Source organism: Culex pipiens, chromosome 3 (genome assembly GCF_016801865.2).
Source record: "Culex pipiens pallens isolate TS chromosome 3, TS_CPP_V2, whole genome shotgun sequence".
NCBI classification, from domain to species: domain Eukaryota; kingdom Metazoa; phylum Arthropoda; class Insecta; order Diptera; family Culicidae; genus Culex; species Culex pipiens.
Genome location: NC_068939.1, coordinates 26,390,428 through 26,413,396, shown reverse-complemented (window position 1 = coordinate 26,413,396; position 22,969 = coordinate 26,390,428). Strand labels below are relative to the sequence as shown.

Genomic DNA, 22,969 nt, shown 5'->3' with positions numbered 1-22,969 from the left:
AACTCTAAATAGGCATCCTTGACTGATTAAAAAATTAAATTGGATTGAATATAAAGTTTACTAACTACCTAGTATAAAAGTATATATAACTCTGGAAATTCTATATAAAACTTATTTAAACTTAATTAAGCAAACTTCTAATTTAACTAAATGAAATATATTACCATAGAATTGCTAAATAATCATTTTGGAGTAGGTATGACACCGTTTTGGGGGTCTTTGTATCGATAGGATAGATTTATCGTTGGAATTTCGTACTAACCCGGAATTACGTCGTCGGGAAATCCGCCGGCATCCGAACCGGTCCACGATTCACAAGTAAACCTATGTGGCATCGGAATGGGCATAAAATTTCCGATCTTTAGATACCCAAACATCAGTTTCTTTTTCCTAAAATTTTATATCAACAAAAAATCTTAGGTTTTTATCAGCCTTAAGGTGAAATTCCTAAACAACAGAAAAATGGCGGAAAAGGCTGCCGTCACTGTACCTTAATTATTATCACTGATGAGTTGCATGACCTAAGGGTCCAGCAACGGAAAATGATCACTGGCAGAAATGAGGTTCCTTACTTTACTGCTCGTACAACCTCAGGGTCATGAGCTGTCTCCAGATGCGCTGCCACTGAACTCGGTCTTGGGCTGCGACTCTCCAATTCCGACTCGGAACTCCCACACTTCTTCAATGAGGTTCCAGACTCACTATTTTACCACCAACCTTTTCCACACATTATCACCAACCAAGTATGACCATGATTTATCTTCCTCACTATGTTTGGCTTCACTTTTTGTCCTAAAACGCCCAAAAACTTCGTCTAAATTGGGGTCAGTGAAAAATTGCTCGATGGTTTCTTCTTTTTCCCCAAAAATACACATCTTCTTCTCAAACCTAAACCCCACATTAATTCATATATTGCTGCTTATCCCTCTGGGCAGATTGCTTTGGTATCACTAAGCACATCTTTATGTGGTAAAAACTTTCCGAAACACGGGTTTTGACGAGCCAAAAATTATATTGTTTTATATAAATTGTTTGTCCCTCGGCTCTGGTCGAGGTCCGGCGGGAGGGCTGATGAAAAAATATGCGAAAAGTATCACAAAATGCGTTACTCATCACTACAGTTGTTCTACTATGTTAAATTTGAAAAATATCAATGAACTTATGAAAATATTTTTTATCTTAAACTTTTTCGCATTTCTAATTTTTTTAAATGGATAAAAAAACAAATATTTGATGAAAAATACATAAATAAGCATTAAGCAATGTAATCTGAATAGTTTACAATCGATTTTACAAGTTTGAATTAAAGTTTGAAATCAAACTGTATTTTTGTAAAGATTCTATCCAAAGTAAACTATTCTTGATTTCTAATGGAATTTTGACTATTTGCTAGAATAAATTTGGAAATTTTGATTTCAAATGATTTTATTTATAAAGTCATAGCCATTGCCAATTTTATTTCAAGTTTATGTGTAAGGATATAAGGTTAGATTTTTAAAAATTTAATTCTTAACGAAAATAAAAACATTTTCCGGTATTAAACTAAACATCTAAATTTCACCAAAAATTAAAAAAAAGAGCCCAAATAAGCTTGAAATGAATTTCAACGAAGAGAATTTAAAATAGTTTTCAGTATATGTTATCATTTTTTGCATTGAAATTTTGACGTTTTTTGGAAAAAAAAAATCGCTGCCTTATTTAAAAAACAATTTTTGAAGCAAGGGAGGGGGAATTGGATAATATTAGCAACGCCTATTTTCTTGGAATAATTTCTTTGAAAAAAAATTATCTGTTCACAATAATTCATAATAATTGCGTGAATTATAAATTGTTGTTTATGATAACTAAAATCTTTTATTGTATTTACCTGAAAATGAGATCTTTATAATAAGGCAAGTTTGTTGTTCCTGTTTATTATTTAATCCCAAATTCAGTACTGAATGGGATCCTAAAATAAAGCTTAAATAGGTGATTTCATTGTTCACAACGATATAGATTATTTTTGGAGCATTTATGCAATCAGGGGCAGCGCAAAGGATCTAAAACATATTTTTTGCAATTCCGTCGTGAAACTACTTACTTTTCCTGTCATTCGTGAACGATGAAATAGTCTACTTTTCTGTACCAAAAATAACAGAATCGAATAGCAACACTTTTCAAAATAAATGCTGAAAATTTCTACTTTTCAGCACTAAAATGGGTGCTGAAAAGTTGAACTTTTCAGCACTTGTTTCGAAAAGTAACACTTTTCAACATTTTATTGATTTAAACGATTTATTGACAAAATACATGAAAATTCGACTTTAAATTTCACTCATGGGTGTTTTTCGAAATTGCAAAAAATGTTGTATGGAACTCGTTGCAAAACTTGATTTTTTCAGCACTCGTCGTATTTATGTACGACTCGTGCTGAAAAAAATCCTCTTTTTGCAACTTGTTGCATAAACTACTATTTAATGCAGCTTAGCGCTCCTTCTTGACAGCTCGTTCCAAGGGGCTCATAGTTGATCCATCGAAAAATGTTGTCTTTACAAATATTTTTTTCTGTATTAAGATGACAAAGTGATCATAAATGAATATTCATCGTGCTAAACGGTTAAATTGTAATACAAATTTAAACATGCTTTAGGACCTTATTCAAAGCACATTTCTGGAGTTTTTTTTTTCGAAAAGATCCAATAGACTAAATTTACAGTTTTTGCTTTTTGGGTTTTTTTTTAAACCGCCTTGTGTCAGGGGTATTAAAAACACCCAAAAAGCAAAAACTGAAAATTTGGTTTTTTGGACCTTTTCAAAAATAAACTCCAGTTTCAAAACTCTGCAATATATTGAACAATATTCAAACAAACTTGCACATCCCCAGCCTGTTCCCAAATCACCTCCAAGTAATTACTCTCGCTGCGTCCTACCTAATTTGATCGCTGGCTGCGTATAAAATGTTCAACAATTTCTCTCTCGAGTTGAACTGCTCTCCTAGTCTCACTGATTCTGACTTCTCTCCCGCAATTCGCGCAATCGCGCAAAAAAAAACATTCCATTGAAACATCATGCACCCACTACAACTACGAACTTATTTTTTATGGGAGATTCGCCTATTTTCAAAAGTTTGTTATTTTCATTTTGAAATACTGAACATCGGAAGCAATGTTTTTTTATAATTTATAATGTTTGATGTAAAAAACTTTATGTTTAATTTAATTTAAATTTTTAGGATGAATTTTCCCCTAAATTTTAAAAACAACGCTCATTCAAGTATGTTGGTACGATCCACGCCACAGCTGACTTCTCTCAATCTCTCGTTACAAAAGCATTCTCTCCACTCTCCCACACGAAACTCGCGAGCAGCATTATTATTTAGCTATGTTTTAGCCGGCATCGCCGATCGCGATCGACTCAGACGGTCTTTCGGCGTCGGCGTCATTCGTTCGTTGTTTGAGTCGTTTGCGCGAAGAAGACGCGCGATCGAGTACTTTGAGCTTAAGGTGCAAGTTCTACGTTGTAACGGCACCTTGATAGAGAGTGAAATAAAAAAGGAAAACCGAAAACAGATGCAAAAGTGTGTTGTTGTTTTTTGAGAAATTGTAGTGACCGTGCTCGAGGATCCTCACTTCCGGAAGTCGAGGTAATTGATCGCCGTGGTCGTTGCTCTACAACGATTTGCGGGACCCGCTGCCGATCCAGCGGAACTGTTCTCGCAAGAATTCAAAGCTGCACTGGGCTGCTGGTTGTCTATCTGGTCAAAGTCGGTGTCTCGAGGACAACGTGTTCTCGCGATCACTTGATCAACGATCGAAATAGAAAATCCAGGTGCAATTGCCTCGGCGTCAAGTGTGTGTGTGTGTAGTGGCCTCAGTAGTGCCAAGATATCACATTCGCCGAGATCAGAGCTAAACCGCAGCTAGAAGTGGCGAAACGGTAACAAAGAAAGTGAGCATCGCCCGTCTGAACTACGGTGGTTGTATTGATGCCAAAATAAAGTGCCGTGAAGAGTGTAGTGTGTCTACACGCCGGTCAGCAGGTCGTCGGAACCTGGCTTCCCGCAGTAGTGATTCGGCGGTATTGTGCTATGAGCAGTGTCGCAATACGTCCCCGCAGGAACAAGTCTCGCAATCCACGCCAACGACAACAGCAACAACAAACCCGCCAAAACGCCCACCCCGAAGACGATCGTCGAGCGGAACCCAGTCCGCTCAGGCCACCAGCAGCAAGACGACGGCACACGCCAAGATCAACCAAGCCATGCTGGACACCAGCGCCAACGGCCAAGGCGGCAGGAAAAAGAGGTGAGATTCAGGTTGGTTTTGGATCTGCTCCGGTTCGGACCGGTTCGTGCGAGATACGGCTCTTGAAATGGGGACTTCCAGCAGGTCAGATCATCGGGGGGAGACAAGTGAGCGCAGTATTTAAGATGAATTTTATTGGAGATACTTGCTCGTGGGTCTTTTTGACTACAACGTAACGAGTCTCGAGTTACAGGCTGTTTTGGGGCCGGCTGAGATCACCGGATTTTTGCGAGGTTTTCTCACCTCAAACTGGTTAAGGTTCAAGTGTTTCAAGTGAAAAAGTAGCGAATTTGCCATCAGACGATAAGGTGGGTGTGAGTCAACAATAATAAGAAGTGTCGAGAGATAAGGATTTAGGTTTACAACTGTGTTGAGCATTGCAATTAATAAATGAAGACCTCATTTATTCATTGCCTCATTTAATGATCAACTTTCGAATTCAATTTAATATATATCATAAATCAATGTTTTTATTTTACAAATAAGTTACTATAATATTATCGTTCTCGATCCACGATACTTTCATCGGTGATGATTTTTGATAATTCAATATGACCGTTCTAAATGTTTTTCAAAGTAGCTGACTCGTTTTTTTTTACTGTTTTGCGGTTCATCGAAATTTTATAATAATTCAAAATCATTAAAAAAAACGCTTTCAGTATTGAGCTTATTTTACACGTTAAAAATATTTGCATCAGCCTCAACTGAACATAAATGTGTTCCAAAAAAACGCTATTTTGGGAGACCATCGGTCTGACCCGGTTGTTGCCTCACGACCAATGTTGTCATGCAACAAAATATTCCCAAAAATCGTTTTTCTTACTAGTTTATCTGTTCAGATTCTTCTTTTTATTAATATTATTGAGTGTCCAAACACAAACTGAGATTTTTCAGCTCAATCCCAAACATCGTTCAGTACTTGCCATTGGTGATTTACTGAAAAATTGTCAGTTTTCAATTTTATAGAAAATATCATATTATGTCCTATAACATTGAATTATGCCTTCAAATTTACCCGTAAATCACATAAAACCATAGTTATGGCAACTTCTTTCATCGTGTAGGCAACTTCTTTTTGAACAATTTAGCTTTTACAATATTTAATTTTTGGCAATTAGGTTAAGTCAGGGGTGCCCAACCTTTTGGCCCTGCGGGCCAGATCTGATTTTTCTTAAGCAGTGGTGGGCCGGAACAAATGTTTGATAAAAGTTTAAAAAGTTAAGAAAAAATCATAAAATTATTTTTAATTGTTTTTTTTATGTAACTTTCAAAATTGCGTTTATTTCAGTTATTTTTATTTCGTTTTGTTTAAAATTGTATTGTAATCGATTGTGTCGATTGCAATTAAATACCCTGATATCAATAACTTTGGAAATCAAAATTTGGATTCCCATTTTCTTTACAAAAAAAAAAAAAAAAAAACTTTTAGCGTTGTTGTGCTCTTCATTCAAATATTAAATACAAAATATTTTAAAATGATTTTAAACTTAGGCCGTTGCTAATATTTTTGAAAGTTTATGTCGCCCTCCCCTTCAACGTCGTGAATAATCAGGGGGCAAAAAAAATTGTTATCGAAAAACTTCAAAATTTTAATGAAAATTAAGTTTTATCAACTGAAACCCGAGTTAAAATGCATTTTCCTGCGTTTTTAATCATATTTAGCATGTTTGAACTCCTTTATTTTTTTTTAATTTTCGTGAAATAACAATGAACAGTCCCAAGAAAAGTTTTTTTTTGCAAAAAAAAAGGTCAATACCACGATATTTTGGAAAATAATGATTGGAATGCAACTGGACGCATGTAAAATGCATTTTAAAACACTTTTTCATCTAAATGTTGAAACCTAGACTTATAATTTCAGTTATTATATTTTTTATATTTTTTTTTTGGAAAAAATCAAAAATATTGCATGGTTTTTAATTTGATGTTATTCGAATTTCTTTAAACTTTTGAAGTTTATGAAAAAATATATTTTTGCTCACTGATTTCTTGACTCTTCTTGACACTTATTTTTTATTTTTTAAAAAATATATTTGAAGCGATCTTTATTGCCAGCATTATTAACTTGCATTTTTAAGTTTTTTTTTGTTTAAACAAATCTGTATCCCTAAAAAGTTGTTCTGAAAAAAAAACATTATTTTTTGCTTAGGCCGTTGCAAATATTTTTTGAAGTTTATGTCCCTCGACTCTGGTCGGGGTCGAGGGGGGGGGGGCAAAAAATAAAAAAATATAAAAATTGAAATTACAAGCCATGGTATTAACATTTGAATGAAAAAAGTGTTTTAAAATGCATTTTACACCTGCCCAGTGGTTTGCAATCATTAGTGTTCAAAATATGCAAGTATTGAAGAGATTTTTTTTTTTGCCGAAAAAAAAACTTTTTGCGGTGCTGTGCGTTGTAATTCCACAAAAATTGAAAATATTTTTGATCGATCCCAGACATTCTAAATATGATTTTGAATGCAGGAAATGCATTTCTAATTGTTTTCAGTTGGTTAGACTTCTATTTCCTTTGAAATTTTGAAGTTTTTTGAAAAAATATTTTTTTTGCCCCCTGATTTTTCGGACCGATTTTGAAGGGGGGGGCGACATAAACTTTGAAAAATATTTGCAACGGCCTTACTTATTTATTAAAAATCAATTTAATTCAAGTTTAAGAAAACTTCAATTTGAAATAAACACAGTAAAATACTGTAAGAAATTCAAATTCATTGTAAAGTATGTTTGATTTTGTAACAAAAGCATTTAAAAAATACCTACATAAGCAAGCAAAAAATAAATTCAATGAATTTTTTGTTATTATATGTGAAAATGTGATCTCAAGCTTATTTTTTTTAAATTTAGACACTCATTATATTTATTGAATAATTCATAAACAGCCTTGGGCCGTTCATTGAACTATTTTGAAAAGCCGACGCGGGCCGGATAAAATGGCTTCACGGGCCGGACGTTGGGCAGGCCTGGGTTAAGTGATCAAATTAGCGAATTTTCAAAATTCCTTGTGAAAACTCAATTTGATCACTGTTTCAGCTACTGCCACCATGTTTATGTTTCTGAACCATTTTCACTGTTTTATAACAACAGCTGACATGCAAAATCAATAATTTTCATTGATTTGACTACATAACGTGACGTTTTTTTTTCTAAAGGTTCGTAATATTGAATGTTTGGCCCTTTTGAAATGTTAGTCTTCATTACAAAAAAATATCAAAATGATTTTTTTCGATAAATGTTTCATTTAAAAAAAAAAATAATAATTGGACAGTTGCTGAGATATTGGTACCGTAAACCGGGGTGACTTTGATAGGATTTCAATTTATTTTTGGAATATTTTCCAACAGGTGAGGTTTTTCTCAAAATTATTAATTTTAAAACATGTACTGGGGTAGGCCACACAAAGTCCATCTACTATTTTGGAAAAAATGTTTTTTCAATAGTGTTTAGAAAAATAGTTACGTTAAAAATTCTTAGTTTGAATTCCGGGGTGACTTTGATAGTCATAGTTATTCTTGCTAAAATCATATTTAAGATGTTCAAACTTTATTTGTACGTTAAATGTACCATCACTAAAGTAGCTGAAATAGTTTTTAAGAAAAAAAATCAATGTTTATATTTAGTTAACTAAGTTTATAAGCTTTTAAGCAAAATACAAATAAATTTTTGCTAAAATTGTTAAAAAGTCGGAATTTTGCCTGAAATTTGTTAAAACAAGTTTTGTTTATAAAATTATCGATTTATATTGCATTTAATACTGAATTCAAAGCACGAATAACAAGTTTTCACATTTTACATGACATTTGTTCAACTGAAATTGCCTATAAATTTAGAGATTTTTTTTTAAATTGTGTTTCAAAACCACATATTACTTATTATTTACAAACTTATTTAACCTTCTCTTAGTGGAAAATTGTCCAAAGAATCCGAAAATTCATTCCGTTTTCCGATTCAAAATCATGTTCATTGAGAAAATCATGACACTTTGAGAAGTTTTAAATAATGATTTGCATCGACATTTTCTTAACTATAGTTAACTTACTTTTTAAACTTTTCAAAATATTATGAAAAGTTCTTTTTGAGGTACTTTGAACACTTCTCTACTACGGTCAGTATGATTCTAAACTATTCCTTACGTATTTTAATTGCACTCTTCATTTTGCGGAAAAATCGCTGACCTATCAAAATCACCCCGGCTATCAAAGTCACCCCGTTTTACGGTATTAGAAAATGGGGTAATGTTTGAATGAGACTTTGAAAATTACATTTTTCCAGTTTGTTTTTCTTTTATCCGCTGTATATTAGCAATAAGAGGTCCAAATCTTCAATGTTTCTTAAACAAAATTCTAGAAAATTTTCTGAACTATTCGAAAAAACAAAACTCAGGATAAAGACGTAATAGCAAAATTTTACATTAAAAACTACAGTCAAAATAATAAATTTTGGGCATTTTTGGGTTGGGTTTCTATTTTTTTTTTCTAAAAAAAGTTTGTTTTGCAAACAAAACCAGGCGTCATTTTTTTTGCCGTACTTCTTTATGGCCCGAAAGTTGCGGGTTTTTATCCCTTTAAACATATCAAAAAATTTCAAAAATAAAAAATAAGAATTTTGCTAACTTGTTTGGAGTCTTATATACACACTTGTGCACGAATTCATGAATAAAAATTCATAATTTCATGAATTTTATGCATGAAATCATGAATTTTTATTCACGAGTTATATTTTTTCGATCGTAATCATGAATTTGTTTTCATTAAATCATGAATATTTTTCACGACTGCATGCATCCATTTCAAGAAATCATGGACATTATTCACGTTTACGAGTGAAATCGGCCATTCAAAGTCATGAAGTCCTGTATAATTCGTGCCCAATTTTCATAGTTCAAAAATTCATTAAGTCAAAATCGCGATATTCACGTTTTCATGGTACGATTTGCATGATTTATGGAACGCTTTTTTCCGTGTACCGGTGTACCGGAAGGCCCCCACAAAATTTGAGCTTAATAAAAAAACTACAAAAAATAAAAATTTACAAAATCAGCCGATTTCGTAGAGAATTGCTCCCGTGCTGACGATACCCAAGTATCTTATACAATATACCTCAACTTTCACAAAATATAAAATTTCGTATTTTTGTATAGAAAAATTTCAAACTGCCTTCGCATTTTAATATGAAATATTGGAAATTTATTAAAATAGGTTTATTTCTGAAAAAAAAAATTAGTACTGCAAATTTTAAACTACCTTGATAGTCTAGGTGTATTAAGTTTTATGAGTTCATTTCAATGAGAATTTAAGAAAAAAAAAGGAACCAAATTGCTTAAGACATCGCTACTGCCAACATTTTTTTAAAAATCTACGAGTTCGTTGAATTTGACATATTTTTAACAATCTGTGGTTTAAATTAAAAATTCTATTAGGTCCTAAAATGATCAAACCAAATTGAAAAATACGTGCTGCAAAACAGTTTTCAAAAACTTCTCAAACATTTGCTTGAACTTTAACATTTTATTTCTTTCTCCTATTGTTTAAAGAAAATGTTGAGGGAAGAGAGATAAAATATTGTAATCTTTTGCTGAATAAAATCGACTACAAGTTTTGCTGAAGAAAATCATTCAGCAACTCTTTCTTTGCATAAATGACAGTTGTTGCATAAAATATATTATTCTTTTCCAATAATTTTCGGTTTGTATATTCTAAACTCCGGAAGCATCTTAAAATAATGTTACAAAGATTCTTATAAATAGATTCGAAACTGCAAGGAGCCAAAAACATTCTGATAGCAATCTTTTGCAACCAACAATGCTTCCAAATTTGGCGCCGAGATAAAGCTTCCCCCGAAATCAACCGATCATCAAACCATGCATTAAAAAGCACCTCAATATCTACACCGGCTCGTAGCTGTCAATTCAACATCAATTACAGTGTTCTCCGATCGCCTTATACGCGTGAAGCGCGCACATGCGCGAGTGAGTTCTGGGACTAATTGCTGATTGATCTGAACCTTGACCACCGGCCGGAGATTCGTCGCTGGAGGCTTATTTTGTAGCTTTCTGACAAGCTTTTGGACTTTATCGAGTCCAGTAAGTCAGTTGTCAATTTGCATTACTTGTTCATAGTTGTTTTCGCGACGACGACTAGATTGAAATATTTTATCTCAAAAAAGGAAGTTCTCGATGGGATGTGAGACTCGTGTGCGGCCTGGTTTGCTTCTAATTTGCAAATTTACAGGTATCTCTCAGGAATTATAAGCGTATGCAACTGGGGAGGGTGCGTTGCAGTTGCTACTCGTGCTGCACAAAAAAAATGAAACATTTCTGCTGACGTCAGAGGTTGCCCCTGGGTAAATTAATATAGATTGCCTCCGAAGGCAGGGGAGGCTGGAAACAAAGACAGGAATCTGGAATCCATCTCGGGTCGAATGTTGTTGTTATTGAGCAACAATAATGAATGCACGATTTCTGCGTTTCACAGCGTCATAAAAAATAGTTCAACCATGAAAACCAACCGGCTATGAGACCAGTAACTAACCGAGGTCGGTTCCAGGACTAAAAGTGACAGGTTCGCTTGATTACGCAAATCGTGCCCACCGGGAAAGTGACAGGTACGACGGGGGCGGCCGCACTTTGCATAGCTGCAGAACTGGCCATTACCAACCTGGAAGTCGCCAAGTCATGGATCGAATTTCAATTAAGTGAGGTTGATGAAAGGTATCATTCCAATCAGGAGCAAGCTTATCTGCGGTCTGGATCTAGCAGTGTTTATGACGTCTTTTGAGAATCATGATCGTCATCAGAATTCAGGTGCAGCGAAGGTTAAAGTCAATTCTTTCGAAAACATTCGCTACTTATTTTCAGAAGCTGTACTTTACTTCCAAAATCGCGCATTCCACCGCGTAAAATGCGTCTCCCAAGGCATTAACCCGGAGCCATAACTTTGTTTTTACGACGCAATCCAGCCAACATTCGGTGGTTTTTTTTTCATCTCTCGTTCATCGTACGTGTGGCTCCACGAGATCGTAAGAAGCGCCACCCGGTGGTGAGGGTCCCCAAAGAGACATATTTGGTGACTCATCTCAGTGCATGAGGGTCGTGGAATGTGTGGTCCAAAGTCCTTCGAATTTACCCAGACTGCTGGTGAAGTAAAGTAGTAGTTTGTCGTATCATTTGTGACCTTTTTACCTGCAATTAATAATTTAACCCTCTGGTGCCCTAGCTTTGAATTTATAAGTTGAAATATATTTTATATTTATAATATATTCAAACTATCCCTCTAAGACCCAACCCTGGAACTAGACGGGCTTTGATTTAAAAATCCAAAGTCGAGCTCCATTTGTTGATATCTTGTTACGGAGGGGGGGAGGACGACCCCTTTCATTTTTTGAACATTCGAAAAAAGACGTTTTTGCCTTCCTCACCTTACTGAGGAAAGGCTATAAAATCACTCGAAAAACAAACTTCTTAAATAGGCCTTCTAGACCCACCTTCACGTATACATATCGACTCAGAATCAAATTCTGAGCAAATGTCTGTGCGTGTGGATGGACGTAGAATTTTTTTTCTCACTCACTTTTCTCGGAACTGGTTCAACCGATTTTGTCCGGATCTGTGTCGTTAGATCCGTCTTCAGGTCCCCTGAGTCTTTTTTGAATATCATTAAGTTTAGTTAAGTACTTCAAAAGTTATGCTAAAAAAACGATTTTAGTTAAAGTTCAGAAGATTGTAAAAAGGGTGGTTTTTGTAAGAAAACTGGTCATGCTATATATTTTTAGAAAGGTATTTGAAAGACCTTTAAAATGAGCCTAAAACATCAAAGATCTGATAACCCTATCAAAAGTTATTAGCACTTAAGTGTTATTTATGCACTTTTCGGAGGCCGGATCCCAGATATTTCTATCATAACGGTGTCCGGGTCTGGCATGTGACCCATCATTAGTTAGATAATTGAAAAACCTTCCAAATGAGCCTACAACATCAAAGATCTGATGACCAGTTCAAAAGTTATAAGCACTTAAATGTTATTTATACACTTTTTGGAGGCCGGATCTCAGATATTACGATGAAAAAAGTGTCCGGGTCCATCATGTGATCCATCATTAGTTAGATAACTGAAAGGCCTTTCAAATGAGCCTAAAACATCAAAGATCTGATAACCCTATCAAAAGTTATGAGCACTTAAGTGTTATTTCTACGTTTTTTGGAAGCCAAATCTCAGATAATTTGATGAAAATAATTTTCGGATGCACAATGCGACCCATCGTTGGGTGAGCAATCGAAAGACCTCTTTGCAAAGAAACAACAACTAAGTAGTAGATACATATTTTCTCATTTATTTTCATTTTTTATAAATATGAATTTCTCCACTCGTGGTCACATGAAACATCCTCCTGCTGCCTCAAGTCCATCATCGTTTAAGGTCTCGCGTATTTTGTAGTCTGGAAGACAATGTTGTATCTACCGCGACAGGATCTTCGATTGCCGATCTGCAACGGATCGTCCCGGGATAGGAAGTTGTTCCGTCGGTCGTATTGGAAAGTCGATCAGGAACGGACCAGACCGACGATGACGCTGCCGCCGCCATCACTCTTGTTTAGTTTGACCAAAGACACTACAAAGAAACTGGTTAGAAATTATTCAACTGTAACTGTAACAAAATTACCTTTTAGCCTTTTTTTTTCAAACAAAACTTGATCGTCCACTTGAAATTTGATAAAATTAAAAAAATAAATATATTTATTTTGTTTGGAATTGCTTTTGACAGATGACATTGTGAAGAATGCAAAACAGGAGATGGATTCTGCATTTTTGCACGAACACTCACATTGAGAATTGATCAAACGTCAAAATTACCTCTCACTACACACTGACCAAAAATCAAGAGTTCGTTTTCCCACATTTTCAAGCAAATTTTAGAGTTCAAGTCTTGGTTCAAGTCGAGCATTTTAGCTCGAGCCTCGATTCGATTTGGCTCGCGTTCAAGCCTTAATCGACTCGATGCTAGAGCCAAAATTCTCACTAGGTCAATGTTCAAGTACTAAACCAAAAAAGGGTTATATGGTTGAACTGAAAAAATCGTATGTAAAAGTGATATAACAAATTCAGTGAATCGTAATTCTTGGTAAGGGTGATTTTATTGCAAAAAATAAAAGAATTTGTCAAGACAACATTTACGATAGATCAACTATGGTCCCCTTGGAACGAGGTTTAAAGTAAAATACTTTATGTCAAAATCGGCCGTGGAATCAATTTTTCAAAATTGATTTAAAAATCTAATTTAAACCTATTGTGAAAAATCAAAATCAACCTATTGTGAAAAATCAAAATCAAAAAAAAATATTTCCGGTGTAAACAAGAATATCACTAATTTTAGTTCAATTTTAGGATTCAAATTAGATCCTATGTTTTGTTACATGAATAATTGTGGTGAGGGAGAAGGGATGTCCAATGTGTTTAAAAAAAATGACATCCTTTTCCCTCTCCAATAGAGTTATCTACGTGTGCAGGTAGGGCCTCGTGGCGCGTTGGTTAGCGGCTTCGGCTGCCGATCCCTAAGTTGCTATGGGGCGCGGGTTCGATTCCCGCCTTATCCTCCTGGCCTTCTATCGGATGGGGAAGTAAAACGTCGGTCCATTTGCGTAAAAGAGGTTTTGGGTGACTCACCACACATAACCTTCAGACGCCTAGAAATGAGCAGAAACTTGCAACAGAGACCACAAAAAGACCCGGGGGTCGTTAAAGTGGATTGCTTTGCTTTTTTATGTGCGCATGTATTGCGTATACGTACATAAAAAAGATTGAGGTTAAATTTTGTACCGGCCAGCAAAACAAATGGTGTGCTAGGACCCTATTGTAAACCATAAATGTGAGGAAGGCACCAACCACCTATAGGTGGATTAAGTAACGTTTTTTCAATAATTTTCAGTCTGAAATAGCGATGGTTTGCAAATTATGAATATCTGAGTTTTTTTTAAAAAAAAAAGGTAAAAATTTTAGTATCTTACAAAACTTGAACCTGAAATTTGAAAAAAAAAAAAGGATTCAAAATTTTACTTCGTTTGATAATTTTATAAGAAACCGCTCAAATTTTCACAATTCGCAATATTTATTTTTATGAGAATTGTGAAAATTTAGGCGGTGTTTTATAAAATCAAAATGTTAAAATAAACAAATATTTACTAAGACAAAAATTCACTTCGATTGATACTCATATTGCAAATTATGAAAATTTTAGTATTTTCGATAAAATACGGTATTTTGTGAAAATTTCAGTATTTTACAAACAAAAGCTTAATAAAGTGAAAAAGCATGCACAATTTCGTTACCGTATTTTTTCAAATGTTCTCACATTTTTATAATTTGCAATAAGGGTATCAAATATTACAAATTATGATAATTAGAGAACTTTTACGGTATTTTGTGAAAATTTGGGTATTTCACAAACAAAACTATAATAAAGTAAAAATGCATACATAATTTTGCTTTGCATGATATCATTTTTGTGAATTATGAAAGATGGAGTATTTTCGAGATATTAAGGTGTTTTTTTTGTATTTAAATTTTTAAACCATTTTGCCAAAAACATAATCGTATTGTAGCTTTCAAAATTTAATTTTGACAAATACTTACAATGTGCCAATTTGATATTCACTACAATTCATCGTAGACAAACGATTTAATCTACAACTGCCTACATCAGAGTGCTGCAACATTCACTTTTCAACAAAACAAAATAGAGTTATGCATCACTCTTTTGAATATTTCTAACAAAAAAAAAAACCTAAGTAAAGTTATGATTTTTATCATTGCTTCTGTTGACAAATTGGCTGTCATTTGTCAGATGCGGATAAGCTGATTCTGTGAACGATTTGATTTGTTGCATTTTCCCAGCATGAGATTCTATTCATGCGGTTTTTCTTGATCATTTAATTCGATGATGCTAGTTCAACTAGAATTTTCTTAGTAATGGCACAGACAAACAAGCTTAAAAGTTAAACATTAAAATTTAGCATTATGGGGAGAGAGGAAAAAAAATCAAAATATCAAATTACAACAAAATCAAAAACGTAAAATAAAATTAACATCTATTCACCTCAGTACATCAAAATTTTATATCTGTAAATCTATGGTAACAGACAAGTGTTTCGCAAACAATTAACTTTGTGGGGGTTTAGAGCCTAATTAAAAACGATTTAATGAAAATTGAAATCTTGCTTGAATGAAATAGTGCAAATGAAATATATCCAAATCAACTACAAAAGGTTGTATAAACAAAACAGATCAATATTCAATAAAATCATGTGGAAGTCAAAGCATGAGGAATCACTCCGGTTTATTTCCATTCACTGGCAGTGAAGTTTGTTTACAATGTTGAAAATGATTCGATCAGATAAGACTGCCCAATTGCACGTGTTTCACCATTTGGTAGTATTTAACAATATTACACATGGTGTAGTAAAAGCCTACTCCAATTGCATGTAAAGAAATGTAATTCCATTGCCTTCAGCAGAAAACATGAAACACCAAACATAACAGTATTATTAGGAAACCAACCAGTAGAAAAATGCAAAGTAGTACGTGATCTAGGTGTCATCCTAGACTCACAACTAACTTTTGTAGAACACTATAACACAATAATAAACAAGGCAAAAAGTACATTAGGCTTTATAAAGCGCTTTGCATTCAACTTCCAGGACCCGTATACTATTAAATTACTCTATATAACGTATGTCAGGCCACTCTTGGAATACTGTAGTATCGTCTGGAATCCATACTATGCCGTACACCAAGCACGTATTGAATCTGTCCAAAAACAATTCTTACTGTACGCACTACGTAAACTTAACTAAATTTACCACTTTTTCGCTGAAATGCCTCTTTTTAAGTATAAATTGAAGTAATATCATAATAAAAGAGGTAATGTTAACTCTTTCAATTTTACACCTTCCTAACTTATACAATGTTTTACTGTGCTGCAAAATAATGCAAAGTTAAGAGCGGCGCTTAAAGAATTGAAAAAATCAAATTGTGGCAACAAATAACCACGTGCACCCCCCCCCCCCTCCCTCACAATTGTTCATGCAAAACAATCTTTTTTGTATGGATCGCGGACAAACGCCAAAGGTGTAAAATTTGAAGGGGTAATGTTACCTTTGTTATGATATAATATTACCTCAAAACACTGGAATAGTGGTGACTAAACACATTTTTAGAGGTAAATAAAAGATAAGACGTTCTAATTTCCAGATGTAATGCTACCATGATGTTTTTTACTGTGAATGTGTGATGATTGATCGAATATAAAAATAAAGAATTACAAAAATAGATGTGTTTTATCAGTAAGCTCAATTTTCGAACAACTGATTCAAATTACTTTCTTTGTATTTTATCTTTACCGTAAATTTGATATCCTCAATAAATTTTTCTTTTTCATTTTTGATTTAGTCTACAATAATTGTACATCTGGCCAAGTTGATCATCAACTTACTAAACTGTTCATATCATTCATATCGAATATCGCCCTTTGTGTATCCCAAAGGCAATTGCTCATTTAAAATGTTATTAATTGCGCGGTTTGTGTGGTTTCGTGAAACAGATAACCGCACGAATACGTGCTATGATGCAACAACGCTCTATACGATTCCTTACATCACGCAAGTATAGCTAATGTTATATCCCAAACTAAAATTACCGATTCTATAACACTCAAGCTGAGAGCAATTGAAGCTGGAATCTTCCACAGAAAATTGAAATTGCATGCTTCGCCAAAATCTGATTAGACCCGTGCCGACCCGTCTGTCACAAAATGGTAATTTTAGCCTTAGGTCACATCCTTTGTGTGCAGTGCAAGCTTCCAGATGAGATGCGTTCTGCCCTTGACTGGGGAGCAGAATCTCCCCGGATCGCAGACAACAGTTAATTTCATCAACTCATTATTCAAAACAACTTCCTTCTTCCCGAACCCAGGGAGAGTGCACTGTTATACAAAAGGATTTTTTTGTTAGAATTAAGAATAGGTTTTATAAGTTATTCTCAAAATTTCCATCATATCAATAAAAGCAAAATTTTTAAAGCCAGATTTTAGTTTGAAGAAAAAACAATGTAATCTTACTTCACCTAACATGTAAAATATTTACAGTGCCCAAAGCTCACAACACGGTGAGGAAGCACTTCTGCCAACCCATATATTTGCGCAATTCCATGTACTTAACTGTTTGTCTCTGTAACCCCTCCGAAACTCAACGAATACCTCGATGATGAAGGTGGTGGTGGTTGAGCATGACAAAGCGCAATAAAATCATCTCTGGTGACCCCTCGGAGATAAGCACGCCAAGTCACCACCAGCTACAACCGTGGACAATGTAGTGTACTGTATCTGCAACGCAGAAGTTGCTCATCCCTGAGTACACTAAAAAAATTATATCTAATTTTAAATAAAATAATATGAAAAAAACTCAACAATTTTCTACAGCAAATTTTTTGTCGAAATTTGTAATTTCCTTCAAAATAAATAAAAATATGTTATTATTTACGCTAAGTGTATACAAAGTAAACACCGGCCATTCCACCCCTGAAGCGGTGGACAGTTGTGTAGATCCGACGTTGATCTGCGGACGTCGGCACCGTGAACACTGCATTGCAGAGGTCAGAGGCCGCTCTGCAACTGCTGCAACTCAGTGTCAAATGTCGCACGGACCGGCTGGGAAACAGAACGGTCCAACGGTGGTTACTGGCTGTGCGGACCATTGTTACAGGTTATGCTGACCAGATGGCGTGGGCAGACGGGGTGTTGACACAAGGACAAGCACTAAAACCGTCGCATAATTATGCGCTTGTCACAGTTTGACAATGCGTCGTTAGGGGTGAGCTGACAGGGTTGTGTTTTCTGGAATGTTCCGTTGAGTTAAAAATTACTCCTCTGAAAATTAGTGACACCATTTTGACACCTTTTGTATACAGTATGTAAAAAAAGTATTTACACCCCTTGGGCACTATGCACATTTTGTGATGAAACATGTGAAAAATGTAAAGTTTGACAGGAACCTAGTACTACGTTTTGTTCAGAAACTCATGCCAAACATTTTGCTACAAAAAGCTCATGAAAAGATGATTTCTATAAAAAGTTATATAACAAATACTATTACGAAAATAAAAAAGGTGCAAAAAAAGTTTGTACACCTTTCGAAAAATTAACATAAATAATGTTATTTGTTGACAAATCACCATAAATCCAGTCTCCCAACTCCAAATAGGCATCCTTGACTGATTAAAAAAATAATTTGGATTGAATATAAAGTTTACTAACTACTTAGTATAAAAGTTTATAGAAACTGTGGAAATTCTATAAAAAACTTATCTAAACTTAATTTTGCAAACTTTTAATTTAACTAAATGTCAATATATTACCATAGAATTGCTAAATAAACATTTTGGAGTGGGTATAACACCGTTTTGGGGGTATTTGTATCGATAGAATAGATTTTTCGTTGGAATTTCGTACCAACCCGGAATTACGTCGTAGGAAAATCCGCCGGCATCCGAACCTGTCCACGATTCACAAGTCAACCTATGTGGAATCGGAAAGGGCATAAAATTTCCGATCTTTTGATACCCATACATCTAGGTTTTCTTTAAAACCTACGTTTTTAAATACCTGGGCAAAAAGTAAGTTTGATCCACGAGAACAAAAATTACGAAATTCCATACATTTTTGGCAGGTTGCTCAAACGAAACCATAACAACGTTTTTGCTTAGGTATTTAACCTGGCCATGGTCTTCGTTTTCTACATACACGAATGGTATTCCGGGTCTATAGGACCCAGAAATGTTTTCAGCTGCCAAAATTCGAGATTGTAACCGATTTTGGATGTCTTGACCGCAAATGAAAGGCTAGGATGTCTACTTTCTGAACCCAACCGGCAGAACCGGTTTTGGACACCGTGGCCACCGGGAACCTGCTACAACCGAAAAATGTTCTTTTTGAGGCCCCTACTTTGAGGACCTGTATCTCCGAAACGATTGCACATAGCAGGTTGCTTCCGGTTGCATTCGACAGATAATAACCTGAATTTTAAGCCCCAGAAAAAATAATTGGTCCATAGTGGCCACCGGTTCCGGTAACCCGGAACTTCCGGAAAACTTGATTTTTGCAGTTTTTGACATAAAACCGTCACACAGACCAGTATTTTGAAACGGATTATTTTCCAAATCATTGCAGAAGGATACTACATACTACCCCTGACTGTTTGGTATCGGTTCTGGCCAACTCTGGCCAATCCGGAACCGGTTCCAGGGTACCACTAAAACGGTTCCAATAATTGTCACGCTAGAAACCCGTCATGTTGCATATAAAACTTCATGAAATTGCATGTTATGACCATCTGAGGTCATGCCGATGTCCTCTGACCCCTCCTGGTCACTCCGGAACCGGTTACCGGTGGCCACTGGGGGACACTATCGGAATATGCAATGAACCCTATCATCCGACGTATCAAACTTCATGAAATTGAAAGTTATGACCATCTGAGGCCATGCCGATGTCCTCTGACCCATCCTGGTCACTCCGGAACCGGTTACCGGTGGCCACTGGGGGACACTATCGGAATATGCAATGAACCCTATCATCCGACGTATCAAACTTCATGAAATTGAAAGTTATGACCATTTGAGGCCATGCCGATGTCCTCTGACCCATCCTGGTCACTCCGGAACCGGTTACCGGTGGCCACTGGGGGACACTATCGGAATATGCAATGAACCCTATCATCCGACGTATCAAACTTCATGAAATTGAAAGTTATGACCATCTGATGTCATGCCGATGTCCCCTGACCCATCCTGGTCACTCCGGAATCGGTTACCGGAGGCCACTGAGGGACACTATCGGAATATCCAATGAACCCTATCATCCGACGTATCAAATTTCCAGAAATTGAAAGTTATGACCATCTGAGGTCATGCCGATGTCCTCTGACCCATCCTGGTCACTCCGGAACCGGTTACCGGTGGCCACTGGGGGACACTATCGGAATATGCAATGAACCCTATCATCCGACGTATCAAACTTCATGAAATTGAAAGTTATGACCATCTGAGATCCTGCCGATGTCTTCTGACCTAACCTGGCCCGGAACCGGTTTTCGATGGAACTGGTTACCGGTGGCCACTTGGGGACACTATCGGAATATGCAATGAACCCTATCATCCGACGTGTCAAACTTCATGAAATTGAAAGTTATGATCATCTGGGATCAAGACGATGTCCTCTGACCCAACCTGATCACTCCGGAACCGGTTACCTGTGGCCACTTGGTGACACTCTCTGATTATGTAATAAACCCTATCATCCGACGTATCAAACTTCATGAAATTGAACATTATTACCATCTGAGGTCATGCTAACGTCCTTTGAACTTATCTGGTCACTTCGGAATCGGTTTACGATGGCCACTGCGATTGTCCTCAATTCGTCACTTGTGTTATCTTGTAACACGTCTGCTGTAAAAAGATAGGAGATAGATAGCACACAAGCGACGAATTAGTAATTTCTTGCTTCACGGCACGTTTTGAGATTCCAAGGAACGGCTCGGGATCCACGAATATGTTTGATAGGCCTAGTCTGGCAAGTTCATCAGCCATTTCAATGCCTTCAATACCGCAGTATCCTGGTACCCAAAACAACATGCCGAGTAGCAAGTTCCAAACATGTTTGGATTCGCATTTAGAGGATTTTAACGCCAATAGTGCAGCTTAGCTATCCGAGAAAATGCCGATTTTTGCGTGTCTATAATTTCTAAAATATCAAAATCAAAGGTTAGATGAAAGAGTTTCTGCACCCAAATCTCGGCAACACTCGGTTTGAGAGAAAGACGGCCTCATGAAGTTTGATATGTGGGACGATAGGGTTTCTATTCCGCATATTCCACAAGTGTACACCAGTTGCCACCGGTAACCGATTCCAAAAGCCAGATAGAGTTAGGGGATGTTAGCGTAATTACCTTAGATATAATATTGTTCAATTTCATGTTGTTCGATATGCCGTCATTGCATATTACGATAATGTTCCCCAAAAGCCACTGGTAACCGGTCCCGGAGTGGCCCTCAGTGGCCATAGGTAACCGGTTCCAGATTGATCAGGTAAGGTTAGTTTAGGTCGGCATAACCTTGGATAGAAATAATTTTTCAATTCTATGAAGTTTGATATTTCGGATGATAGGGTTTCTAGCATATTCCACAAGTTTCCCCAAGTGGCCATTGGAAACCGACTCCGAAGTGACCAGATAAGTTCAAAGAACGTTAGCATGACCTCAGATGGTCATAACTTTCAATTTCATGAAGTTTGATACGTCGGATGATAGGGTTTACTACATACTCAGAGAGTGTCACCAAGTGGCCAACGGTAACCGATTCTGGAGTGACCAGATAAGTTCAAAGGACGTTAGCATGACCTCAGATGGTAAGAATGTTCAATTTCATGAAGTTTGATACGTCGGATGACAGGGTTCATTGCATATTTCGATAGTGCCCCCAAGTGGCCACCGGCGACCGGTTCCGGAGTGATCAGGTTAGGTAATAAGACATCGGCATGACCTCAGATGGTCATAACTTGCAATTTCATGAAGTTTGATACGTCGGATGATAGGGTTCATTGCATATTTCGATAGTGTCCCTCAGTGGCCAGCGGTAACCGGTTCCGGAGTAACCAGGTTGTGTCATGGGACATCGGCATGACCTCAGATGGTCATAACTTTCAATTTCATGACGTTTGATACGTCGGATGATAGGGTTTATGCATATTCCGATAGTGTCCCCCAGTGGCCACCGGTATCCGGTTCCGGAGTGACCAGGATGGGTCAGAAGACATCGGCATGACCTCAGATGGTCATAACTTTCAATTTCATGAAGTTTGATACGTCGGATGATAGGGTTTATGCATATTCCGATATGGTCCCCCAGTGGCCACCGGTATCCGGTTCCGGATTGACCAGGATGGGTCAGAGGACATCGGCATGACCTCAGATGGTCATAACTTTCAATTTCTGGAAATTTGATACGTCGGATGATAGGGTTCATTGCATATTCCGATAGTGTCCCTCAGTGGCCACCGGTAACCGGTTCCGGAGTAACCAGGTTGGGTCAGGGGACATCGGCATGACCTCAGATGGTCATAACTTCAATTTCATGAAGTTTGATACGTCGGATGATAGGGTTCATTGCATATTCCGATAGTGTCCCTCAGTGGCCACCGGTAACCGGTTCCGGAGTGACCAGGATGGGTCAGAGGACATCGGCATGACCTCAGATGGTCATAACTTTCAATTTCATGAAGTTTGATATGTCGGATGATAGGGTTCATTGCATATTCCGATAATGTCCCCCAGTGGCCACCGGTAACTGGTTCCGGAGTGACCAGGATGGGTCAGAGGACATCGGCATGACCTCAGATGGTCATAACTTTCAATTTCATGAAGTTTGATACGTCGGATGATAGGGTTCATTGCATATTCCGATAGTGTCCCCCAGTGGCCACCGGTAACCGGTTCCGGAGTGACCAGGATGGGTCAGAGGACATCGGCATGACCTCAGATGGTCATAACATGCAATTTCATGAAGTTTTATATGCAACATGACGGGTTTCTAGCGTGACAATTATTGGAACCGTTTTAGTGGTACCCTGGAACCGGTTCCGGATTGG

The 22,969-nt window shown here is 36.5% G+C and overlaps 1 protein-coding gene across 2 annotated transcripts in view; it reads left to right on the top strand.

Moving 5' to 3' along the window:
- Positions 1 to 3,386: 3,386 nt before the first annotated feature.
- The window catches only part of LOC120417409 (calcium release-activated calcium channel protein 1-like), a 65,527-nt gene continuing 45,944 nt past the window's right edge, over positions 3,387 to 22,969 (top strand). Inside the window, exon 1 of one of the 2 annotated variants that reach the window (XM_039579451.2) lies at positions 3,387 to 4,283. In XM_039579451.2, coding sequence (XP_039435385.1) covers positions 4,240 to 4,283 — 44 coding nt within the window. In that variant the 5' untranslated portion in view covers positions 3,387 to 4,239. Of the gene's footprint in view, positions 4,295 to 22,969 lie in introns of both variants that reach the window. The other variant, XM_039579452.2, reaches the window with a different exon arrangement.